The following is a 12,644-nucleotide window of genomic DNA, read 5'->3' on the forward strand; positions in this document are numbered from 1 at the left end:
TATTTAACTTTAGGTTATTATCTTGAGATTTGAGATCTGCCATTATTATTTGTTTATCTATCAAATTTATATGATCTTCTTATAATTTAATGTTAACATGTTTTCTAAAGAAGGCTTTTAGTACATTTTGTGGTTCTATTTTTTTCCTTTTGGTTATTAACTTTGTGAAAATATATTTTAAAGACTTCTAGTATTCCTTCTAGATCCGATAGTTTCTTCTTAGTGTCTGGATTATATATTTCCTTTATTTCATTTCCTTTTATATTTTTTTACTTTTGTTACCAATTCTTGTCTGATTGTTAGGTTTCATTGAGTATGAACATCGTTTAATCTTCTCTAGATTGATCATTGCCTTATGGTGTAATGTCTTTAAATATGTTTTGTTTGTGTCATCTAATTCACTTGTTAAGTTTGTGTTTCCTTTTTGGATGTTAAGTTTTAACCTATCTTTTTTTTGTAAATCCAGTAAGTCTTTGCTCCATTGCTTTTGCTTATTTTTAAACTATGCTAATAGTTTCCCATATAAATATGACTTCAGTGTCCCATACATATACAAAAGATACAGCTTTAGTGAGATTTATGTCTAAATTAAAATCCTTTAGGTTTGTTATGTGTGAAGGTAACCTAATTACAGTTATTCTTTGTTTTGAATTCAAGTCCAATTCAAAAGTAATTATAAAAACATGCATCTGGAGCGTTTCTCCCTGGGCTTCCTCTGAAAATTGATTTTGTTCCAAGTCGGACTTTCCCGCTTAACAAATGTTAAATAAATAAAATAAATAAATAAAACTGCATTATGGTCTGTTAATGGACATGCAGTTACCTTGACTTTATCTAACTTTGCAGTTAGGTCTCTTTATATATACACTCTATCTATTCTTGATTGTGTACCATGTTTATGACAATAATGTGTAAAAAAATAATGTATTTGGGTCAGCATATTCATTAATGTATACAATGTTAAAAAAGTCAATAAAATCAGAAAGCACCTTTGATAATGTTGATTTCTTATGTGTATCTTTTGCATTTGTATCAGCCTCATTCATTATACAATCGAAGTCCCCGGCTATAATTATATTCCCCTTTGTTTGTTGTATAATGTCTTCTAAATGTTGTTTGCTACTTTAGCTCCTATTCAGTAAATTTTTACTAGTGTATACATCTTTCCATTAATGGACATTGTTACTAGACAAAACATTCCTGATTTGTCGTGATATCTATTTATAATTTTACGCAATAAAATTTAGTTTTTTCATAATATTGATACTCCTCCAGTCTTCTGTCTGTAATGAGACCTTTTACTAAAATGTACAATTATTTGTGTTAATTTTACTTTTGTCATCTTGCATAACATGTTTCCTGTAAAAAAATACTATTTGTGCATTGAACATTTTCAAATATTTTAGAAGACTTCCCTTTTACAGTTGTTATTTAAGCCATTTACGTTGATGGAAATATATTTCATAGCTGTAGTAATACTTCCTGAATTGTTAGCTGTGTTCATATATTTGTAGCAATAGGCAAACGTGTAACTAAAGAGAATGACTTATTTTCTTGTAATGTAACAATGTGAATATAATTCATAGACAGCCAATTAAAATGTGTTAAACTGTAAAACCTTAAAAAATGAAATAAAAAACATGAAACCCTCCTATGGGAAAAATATCCCATCATTCAATAATCTAGCCATTCAAGGGAACCCTCCAAAACCCTTTCCAAGAGTCATTTCTGAGGCATGCTTTCTAAACATTCTTTTAACAGAAAGCAGCTTACTTTGCTTGATAATCAATTAATATATTTTCTTTAAATATGCAAAGGTTTGAATCCATGATAACATTTTAAACATGGTCATATGATTATTATGTTATGCTATTTGGTATTAAGATAATGCAGTTCACACTTAAACTTAACCTTTTACTGTATTGTTCAAAGATTAGTATCTTATAAAAAACATTCAAATGTAAGTGATCTAATGCTTGTTGTTCTGATTTAACTATTTACACTATGTATGCACGTACACTTTCTTAATACATTAGAAAGTTCATTTTCTTTATCTGAAGCCAATGAAGCTTCAACAAGAGCATTCTACTGAGAAGTAGTTATGCCTGCTTCACTTCATTTTCCTTATTATAGTTTATAATTCTATATTAAATATTAAGAATATCAAAGTGTTTAAAGTGAAGCATTTTACGTTGTTTCTCTTTTGTGTATTCAGTAAATCTTTCACTACTTTTAAATCTAGTTCAAAACAGTATTTTTTGTTGAAATAAAGTGACTATCCTTTTAAAAAGCTGAAAAACTCAAACACTTATTTCTAACCTTTGATCATAGTGCTTACATCATGTCTGGGCTGTTTACTTTTGTTTTAAGCCTTTCGCATATTCGCAAAGGGATTTAAAGCTTCTAAACGGATTAAAAGTGGAACATTCCATCCAGGGAACAATAAAATAAGCATTTCAGGTGATGACCTAGGCAGGAAGCCACAAAACAAGTGAGTGAAGATGTTAAACTATTTTAAGTGTGTCACATGCTCATAAAAATGTCTAACAGCTTCCCCCTTTCCCATAGAATGTCTAAGCAATCCAGACAAACATTTTATATTTAAATAAAAGTTTTTCTTTTCTGAAACTGCTTTCAAAGCTGTTATATTAATTCCCATTAACGTTATGGTTAAAAAAAAAACACATCTTACTTTTCTAATGTGTGTCAACACTAATATAACTGACATCCAAACACATTCATATAGGAGAGATAGTAAAACAAGCACACAACTTTTTTATAAGGAGCATTAAACTAGTTAAGATTTCATTTGTAATTCAATATGATAGTGAATATAGAAGTAGTGATGATTAATTAAGTTATCAACCTTTATTTTTTCTTTTTCCTTTAAGCTTTTAGCAATTTCTCTATAACACCATTATTTAAAGAAGCTGTGATGGTGGTGCTGCAGTAGCGTTGTCGCCTCATAGTAAGGCGTTGTCCTGTTCGATTCTCAGCTAAAGCGTCTTCTGTGTGGAGACATGCGTGAATGAGCGTACCTTTGTTGAAGGTTGTGCATCAGAGCTGGCAACAAGGCATGTAAAAATCTACTGCCAGTCATTAGCGGACCGGAGTTCCGCTGTGGCGACCTCTAACTGGGAAAAGCTGAAAGATACAACAACATTTAAAGAGACATCCAGTGTTATATATTGCATCAACATTGTTTCACTCATGTTTTACTCACTTTCTATTTTTATTATAAAACAAAATGAGACTTTAGTATTGAGACATTCTATTACTAAGTATTATTAAATAAAGAAATATTAAGTGCATAGTGTTTGTTCATGCATGAACTAAATATTAAGTTACTGGGAATGTAAACAAATAAACAAGAATAAAATGTTTTTACCTTTTTCATCTCGAATTTAATTATTTTTATTAAAAGGAATCATGTTTGTTGTACATACCAGATTACTTTGTAAATTTGACATTTTTCTAAAATGTAATTCCATTTGAGTAAGATTTGGGTAACATAGAAGAAGAACAGAAAACAGAGTTTGACATTTATTTGTCCCTTAGTTTTTTCTTCTTGTCTGTTGTACTCCAGTTATTTTTTTTCTGCTTGACACTTTAGGAAAAAATAGTCCAAACCATTTCTTCTATTTGATCTAAAGTTTTGTTAGATGATAAAAAAGACATAGCTGCAACCAATGTGTCAAAAGTTTTGGGACCTTCAGTGAAGAAATTTTTTAGTTTTGCAGGAAACAGTAAGTGAACTTTAAACTCTCTCTTTTTCAGTTATTTTACTAAAGGCAAGCATTCCTAGATTACTTCATTCCTTTATTGTGATTGTGAAATCTTATTATATTGTCTTTAAAGTTAACTGGTGAGTTTGACAATGCTGTTTTCAGGACTATTTCTTTTTCCTGGGATGAAAAGAATATCACTATTACTGACCTCAGATTTTTCTTTAGTTTATTAGATGCTGAAGGAACTTCCAATGATCTATGGGCTCTTTCTATTCCGTAAGAAAGAGACTCTGGTAGAGTTAAAAATTTTGCAAGCAGGATGTAAGGAAATTTACCATATTGTCTCCGTCAGACTTTTCTGGTAGTCCATATATACGTAAGTTATTTCTTTTGAACCTATTTTCTAGGTCATCTATTTTACTTAGTAGAAAAGCATTTTATTTAGTTTGAAAATTAAGCTGAAGTTCTTGCTCTGCAAGTCTGCCTTCCATGCCATTTAATGTCTCTTCCATGTCAGCAATCTGTGACTTTTGTTACATTATTAATTCTTGCAATTGTTCTATTTATTTTGTGCATTTCTAATTAAAAGAGTCCAATTTATTGTCCATTTTGTCAAATTTTAAAGATAAGTCCTTCATGGTTGTTAATAAAGATTTCAGTTCATTCCTCTTTGTCTGCTCTTGTGTGGTATTCTTTGAGAAGCTCATTTTGACTAGAAGTTGGGGACCTTTTAGCTTGATTTTTGACAGAAAAAAACAATAATTTGAGGTAACATATTCCAATGTAGACTTCTAAGGGCAATAGTAGAAGCAACTCAATAAATATAATCGGTCTACAAAGACATATTTTTAAATAGCAGAGGTAAGAAAAAATGCTGTAAAGCTGTCGGCATCCTGGCCATGCCCCAGCGTTTAGATGTTTCTGAATCACTACATTTGCGTTTAGATGTTTCTGAATCACTACATTATCTTGTTTTGTGTTGTTATCTTATGCAGCACTTCATTACACAGTATTTGGCATATAACATGGCTGACCACATTAGTTGGCCTAGACATGCCATGGAGCTGGGTTTTCTAAATCTTGCCCACCATGCTTATGGCCACTTAACACAATGCAGTAAAGTTTTCAGAATCTGACCCAGTATCAAGGAAGCACATCAATTCACAAATGTAGGCAGTATCTGCCATAAGATGGCCTTTGGTAATCTTTTGATTCAGAATTTTGTGCTTGTTGTAAAACCCATCCATCTATTTTCATTTCTTAAGGTAAACATTCTTAGTCACATGTAAGACCTTTAAATCCCACCAATGATTTGCAGTCAGTTTCTTGTCAGCTACATTGTGCAACACTATGTACACTTCTTGACCCAAAAATATATTATATAATAATGCAGCCACCCTATGAGATCCATCTCCACAATTCTGAATTTAAAATAATGCTCCATCCGCCGGTTTGTGATGTAGAGGGATAAAGAACTTTTTATGACCCAGGTGGCCTAGGTTTGATAATACCTTACTATGACCAAGATGGCCTAGGTTTGATTAGCAGCACAGGTGTCTGAGGTACTGTCCAGGAAGGATGGGATAGTCTACCCTGGAGAGGTGCACTTGGATGTATGTCATGGTCAGTCTCTGGCTCAGGTCAGACATACACAGAGGTGCATTGTCCTTCAAGGTAAGAATAGGGATATGGGCTGAGTTGGTATGAATGCAGAATGATATGCCAGCATGTAGCCATTGCACTCACAGTCCTGGACATGCAACATGTGCACACAATGTGAGGGAAATTTGGGGCATAACAGAAAATGACTCTCCTGCTACGGTATGATGAGTCCTCATGCTCTTAGTGGCTCAAAAGATGATATAAGCAGAAAACAAGAAGAGCTGGTGGTTGATGGTCAGCTGCAAAGAGCAAAAAACACTATCCTTCACTATCCTTAGCAACAGTACAACTAATGTTAAATGTCAGCCAGATTACAGTTTGATATATTCTTCTAAGAGTTTTACATAAGTATGTTAAAACATTTAATACTGGTGATATGAAAATGTGAATAAATGTTCTTGTGGTACACAACCTAACCGGAAAAGAAAAAAAAATTCTGTGTGATATTTAACTTACTAATGAATGTTGTACTACATTTGATTGCTAATCTGTATAATAAAAAAATGATTCATGTCTCTAGCAGTATGCTTGCATCTTTTTGCATACCTGGGTTGTGGCTAAAAATAGCCACCCAGTTCACTCTATACTCTAACAAAATAAAACAAAGTGAAAATATCATGACGATAGTTCATTTGGCCTACGGACAGACTGGATACATACTACGTTGTCCCATTCCTGTAGTCCTCATTCATTGACTTACTTTCATAATCCAGAAGATGGTCAGCTGCAGCCAACATTTTCTTTCTGTGTTCTGCATTAGTAACATTCAGTTCTATTAGGTGACTTTCTGTTAAGTCCTTCAAATCCTCCAGTGTTTGGTAGCCATTCAGTAAGAGAGTCGAGCTGTATTCCTGTACACAAAAACGGAATCGGAGAATGGTAAGGACACAGCAAACACTAATCTGCAACTGTACAATTATATAACGTAGCTTTGGTGAAGTGAAATGAAGGCACCTATATTTCAGTAAGGGTAGCTCATTCAATTTTCTTGATCATCTTTCACTCTAAACTGTTCCAAGTAACATTTATTTAAAATTATCTGCTATATTTCTACAAGTTTACATCATGTACACATTTTCCAAGATGTAGTTTAGAGAAAGATACGTACGTATAATGTCCTTTACTGAGATACATAGCTTCCTGATATTGCTATTGTTTTTCTGAGGAGTGAGAACTATATTTCCGGCTTCCACGTGGAACTGAGACAGTTGTTGACCAGTATACCTTATGCTATCACTCACTCACTCAGTCTGCACTTATAGTAGCTTAGCCTGCCAGTGATCCCCAAGCTGGCAGGTCAGCTAGCTGGGTCAATGAGGCTCTGGTCAGCAAGGGAAGGACCCAATTTTCATTTAGCACTGCCTCATTGGAGGGTTGGTGAATGATTTGCTTGCTGATAAATTTGTGCTCAGTTAACCTAACAAGTTATCGGATGTAGATATGCAAGTGAGCAATGGTTGTATGAAAAAGCCATCATTGCATCTAATATACTGTACATCTTAAAATCCTTGTCCACCCTAGAACATGCTAACACAATTGTTATTTGGCTGCTGGTTTCTACCAAAAGCCATGCCTGTATTGTGCCTCCTACATGGTCCAACAGCGTTGATGCCCTACACCTTCTCTCTCCGAGGAGAGGGCAAACTCACCAGTCTTGTCCTGCCCTCTCATTGGCTCATCAAGTGATTACATATTTAGTCATATATGTGTTATCAGACTTATAGTCCAGACTTCATCCCTCTATGGGATCAAGCTTTTCCCTACTGACACTACAAACATCACCAAACCGTAATGTCACAGATTCAGTGACTACCCATCAACAATTCTACCATGAAGGAAATGTGTCAGATTTGTTCCTGTACAGAAGTAGTTGCCACTGACTTGAATTCCTTCTTTACTACTGTTAAAAAAAATCACTAACAGTCATTAACAACTGAAATTAGCTTTTCTGTATAAAATCAAGAACTAGTTTTTGTAATTCTGCCTCTTGGTTTCAATCTGAAGAATTCCAGAATGCTGGAAGTAGCTCCTGGGTTTTTTTCATAGGACTGTAGTAACAGTTATTTATTAATGTCTAGATCTACATATGATTATGTTGCTATACTTTGTACATGTAGATACAACTAAAGCACTAGGAGGTACTAGTACCTACATGCATTGTGAACTTTACATGCATGTGACAATGGTGGTATGTACAGACACATGTCCAGCAGTGCTTAATATTTTATAATTTCTCTGATTATAGATTTATAGCAAGGAAAACCAAATTAGATAATCCTTTGAAGTATTCAGTCTGGGTTACAGTCAAAATATACAAACTTGTGTATCTACACACACACACACACACACATATGAATATATATATATATATATATATATATATATATATATATATATATATATATATATTCAGAAAAGGCACTAGAAAGGAAGAAACAATTCAGTTCCATGGACTAATGTTCACTCAACTTTATTAATGTACAAAACAAATAAAAAAACACCATAAACGTATAACTGAGTCATCACATTTTCATCTTTCCCATAGGAGAGCTCATCAGATGTGAAACTAATGCCATCACAACTTCTAAATACTAAAAAATCCAATTAAAAATGCAAATGTAACACTATTAAATCATTAAATATTTCATTGCCTACGTCTTTACCCCAAATAATAAATCCGCTTTACCTTACCTAAAATGTTAAATAATAATAAAAGCCTAGATTCAGTACAAAATGTTCATTAAAAATGGTTCTTTTGAAGGATATTTTCAAGTAAAAATGAATATATAAACTTGTTGAAATATCCGCTACAAATAAAACATTTAAATAAAAATATAAAGACCATAGGTGAATGATTGTCTTACTAGTTTTGCAGCTGAGGGACTGTTTTGTTGTTTAGAAACTTAAAAAGTTGCGACCCAATGAAGTGGTCTAGTCATTGCTTTACTGGCAGCCAGTTTGTAGGTGATGAATCTGCATATTTTGTTGCTGATAATTTGGATATTGTGAGGTTGTGTTTGGATGCAGATGCTACTAGGAGAAGCTCACGTTCTTACTGGACTAGTAGAATCCCTTTAATTATTGCTATCCTGGCTGCTTTTGTAAGAAAGGGTGAGATTTTTGTACTCCAAAAGAGAAATGTGTTGATCTTTGTTCGGGTATTGTTTACATACATAGACGTTATGAGCGGGACCAAGTTTGATGCTTAGCTATTTATAAGTAAATAATACACAACTGTGGGTAAAACAGAAACACCTGAATAGGACAAACACAATTTGCAAACAAACTTCAAGTATAGCAATAATAAAAATGATCGTGGAAACAAATTTTTGTTTGTTTGTGTCTTTCGGCTTTTCCCGGTTAGGGGTCACCACAGCGGAACTCCGGTCCGCTAATGATTGGCAGTAGATTTTTTTTTACGTGCTGGCTTGCCGGGCCTAATGCACCACCTTCAACGAAGGAACGCCCATTCATGCATGTCACCACAGAGAAGAAACAAATATTTGGAGAAATTGGATCGTTTACCTACTTTCTGACTTGATAAGCCCACTGGACACAATTTTCCCTTTTTAGAGGCAACCCAGGAGCATTACATGGTTAAATGAGCTGCTCAGAGTCACAAAGCAGGTTAATGGGGGTGGAAGGACTCAAACCATAAACTTAAAGCAGCCAGGACTACAGGAAAAGAGACATGGAAGAGCTCTCTGATCACGTAGCCCAGGCCGGTATGACCCTGACCCTGAGTAGCATCCTGCCCTCACCAAGAATGATACCACGGTATAAAGAAAAAATTCTCAATTTCAACAATTGGCTAAATTTCTGGTGTCATTCAAAGGCGATCCAGTGTCTGTCCACCTGGGATGACATGCTCGACAAGCCACGCTGCTTCTCTAGAGACGGCTTGCACCTGTCACCCTTAGGCTTTTGAATACTGGCCAAGGCTCTTGCCACCCCCATAGTGCCTTTTTTAGGCAAGACTCAAAAGACAAACCTACCGTCGTAAATAGCACAAGTAACAAAAAACTGAGGGTACTGCTACTCAATGCCAGAAGTCTGAACCTCAAAATGCATGCACTCGAGGCACTCCTCAGTATGGAGAAACTTGATATATGTGCAGTAACAGAAACCTGATTTAAGGCTCCAGAGAGCACCCCAGCACTACCAGGCTACAACTCATACCATACATTTCGGCCACAGAACCCAAACCGAAATACAAAAGGCAGGGGCGTATCCATATTCATCAAGGATACCCACACCTCCAGGTTAGTGGCACAGCACGATGCTTCAGAGATCATCCACGTGCAACTAACAATGAGCAAAATTGCAATTCAAATTGTAGCTTGCTACAGATCACCCACCATGTTCCAGGACCACCATTATGCATTCCTGGAAACACTTGGAAAAATAAAGGTCCTCCCAAACACCCTAATATTGGGTGATTTCAATTATCCAAACATTAACTGGGAGAACTACTCAAGTACTAACTCCCTTGCACAACATTTCCTAGAATTTATAAACTCAAACACCCTGGTTCAACTGGTCAACACTCCCACCAGAGGTGACAACATATTGGACCTGGTCATCACCAACATGGGCTACCGGTGTTCCACACCGGAGGTCAACCCCTCGCTGGTTAGATCTGACCATAAACAAATCACTTTGGATATCCACATTCTGCCCCCACCCCAAGACAAGAAAACCACCATGAAAAACTTTTCAAAAGCAAACTTCACGTTACTCAAGACCGAAGTGGAAAGTTTCAAAACCCCCATGCTGAAGGATAACGCTGTCCAAGCTGCACAATCCTTTACTAATACACTCTATGGGCACCTACAAGAATACATGGATTGTGCTATCCCAAGCAAAACCAAGACTCACTCCTCCAAGAAAAGGAAACCAGTCTGGAGGACCCCTGCCATAAACAAGCTATACAATAGAAGGAGGAAACTAGGACAGAAAAGAGTAAAATCCCAAGAAAGGAGGACATCCCTGATCAGTATCAGCAAGAAAGTATGATCCCTTGTAAATTCATCCAAGGCCATCTTCGAAAGAAAAATTTCCAAGAACTCCAAAGATAACAAGAAGGCATTCTTTAGCTATGTCAAGAATCAAAGTGGCAATTCTCATATCTGCTTGGAGTTAGTGCAGAATGGCACAGAATACACTGAACCGACTGATATTGCCGACATCCTGGCAAACAGGTTCAGTGAAAACTTCACCCCTCTCTCACCCCCAAAAGGGTCTATAACCATACCAGAAGAATGTAGTGCCCCTGAAATCACAAACACTCAGGTTAAAACAGCCCTCTCCAAAGCCAAAAACACAGCATCAACGGGACCGGACGGTGTCCCAGGCTGCATCCTACATGAGCTCAAAGATGAACTAACCCCTCACCTAAACACACTGCTCAACCTCAGCCTCTCCACAGGCTACATTCCCATCGAGTGGCGGACAGCAACAGTTATTCCGCTCCACAAAGGTGGAGCCACAACAGACCCTGGGAACTATCGCCCTATAAGCCTGACTAGCTTGGTCTGCAAGGCTATGGAGCACATCATCATGGATCTCATTAACAGAGACATTGGGACCTCCAAACACTGGACCCTACTCAGTTCGGCATTGTTAAGGGCAGATCATGCCTCCTAAACCTGGTGGGCTTCTTTGAGACAGTTACCAAGGCTATAGACAAGCGAAAGGTGGTCCACACAGCCTACCTAGACCTCGCAAAGGCCTTCAACACCATTCCCCATTCTGGTATTATAGACAAGCTCACCAGCCTGAACATAAACCCCTACATCACGAGATGGGTTGCCAACTGGCTCACAGACTGAACCCGCATGGTAAGAGTTGCGGGAGCTAGGTCTGACTCTAAACCAGTTACAAGTGGAATTCCCAAGGGCTCAGTCCTAGGACCCCTCCTGTTCGGCATATACATCTCAAAGGTACAGGCAAGCACAGGAGGACTATGGCTGACCAAGTTCGCAGATGACTGCAAACTAGGGGCTATAATTGACTCTCCGGCTGACACAGACATCCTCCAAAAGGGTTTTACTGAGACAGATGCCTGGTGTCAAAACCATGGCCTCAAGCTAAATGCCAAAAAGTGCATAGTCATCCCCCTTTGGAAAAAACAAAGTACCCACAAACTATCACATAGGTGGTAGCCCCCTAAATATGGAAGACATAATAAAGGATCTGTGGACCCAAGTAGATAGTAATCTCTCCTTTGATAATCTCATTGCCAAAGTGGTTAAAAATCCTTCTATGTGGCTCACCTAATCACAAAAGGGTTTGCATCCAGAGCAAAAGAGGTCATTGTGCCCCACTATGCATCACTCATGAGACCCATCATAGAGTACAAAGCCCCATTTGGGATGTACCTTACAAGACACCTGCAACAGCTGGAAAGACCACAGAAGTACCTCACAAAGAGGATCACTGGACTCAGACAGATGCCCTATGCAACTCGACTGAAGAAACTCCAGCTGTACTTGGTTGCATACCACCTACTCAGAGGTGATCTCTGCCTGACATGCGAGGTCATGTCCAACCCAGAATTGATGGACATGTTCCACTTAAAGAAAACCATACCCCCTCAAGCCACATGCTCTAGGGATCTAAACCTCACCACAACAATAAATAGGACGTGCTGGAGGGATAGATTCCAGTCCCAGAGACTTCCCATGCTCTGGAACAAGATTCCAATCTACATTAAGCAGAGCTCCTTACTAACACTCTTCAAGAGAAACCTTGATGAGTGGATGGGAAACAGAAAGTTTACCCTGGGGATCACTTCAGTGGCTCTGCTGGACAGAGCCACGGGGAACTAATCTAAGGGGGCAGAAAAAGCCAACACATTTCAGCTAGGCTTATAAATGCCTTTGGGCAGATAGCCAAGTACCTACCTATGAACATATGAACCTATCACACAGGGCTTTGGTGACATTCTTGATGACATCCACCAGGTTCAATAAGAATGATTTACCTTTAACGAAGCCAAAGTGGGACCAGTCAAGAATTGGAAGGTCACCTATGTCCTTGTTGATAAGGTCCATGATGATTCTTTCCATGGCCTTACAGATAAGGCTGGTTAGGCTTATGGGTCTACAGTTCCCAGGGTCCACTGATGGACTCCCTTCGTACAAGGAGATTACTGTTGCTGTTTGCCACTCTGCTTGAGCAAAGCCACTGCTCAGGCTGAGGTTAAAGAAAGCACAAAGTGGTTCTATGAGACCTTGTTTAGATTGTTTAGTA

The 12,644-nt window shown here is 37.2% G+C and overlaps 1 protein-coding gene across 1 annotated transcript in view; it reads right to left on the reverse strand.

Moving 5' to 3' along the window:
• The window catches only part of SAMSN1 (SAM domain, SH3 domain and nuclear localization signals 1), a 691,753-nt gene that overhangs the window by 21,368 nt on the left and 657,741 nt on the right, over window positions 1-12,644 (reverse strand). The window contains exon 7 of the mRNA XM_044072151.1: window positions 6,091-6,241. Coding sequence (XP_043928086.1) covers window positions 6,091-6,241 — 151 coding nt within the window. The remainder of the gene's footprint in view (window positions 1-6,090; window positions 6,242-12,644) is intronic.

Source organism: Protopterus annectens, chromosome 5.part0, assembly GCF_019279795.1.
Source record: "Protopterus annectens isolate FY-2018-M chromosome 5.part0, PAN1.0, whole genome shotgun sequence".
NCBI classification, from domain to species: Eukaryota; Metazoa; Chordata; order Ceratodontiformes; family Protopteridae; genus Protopterus; species Protopterus annectens.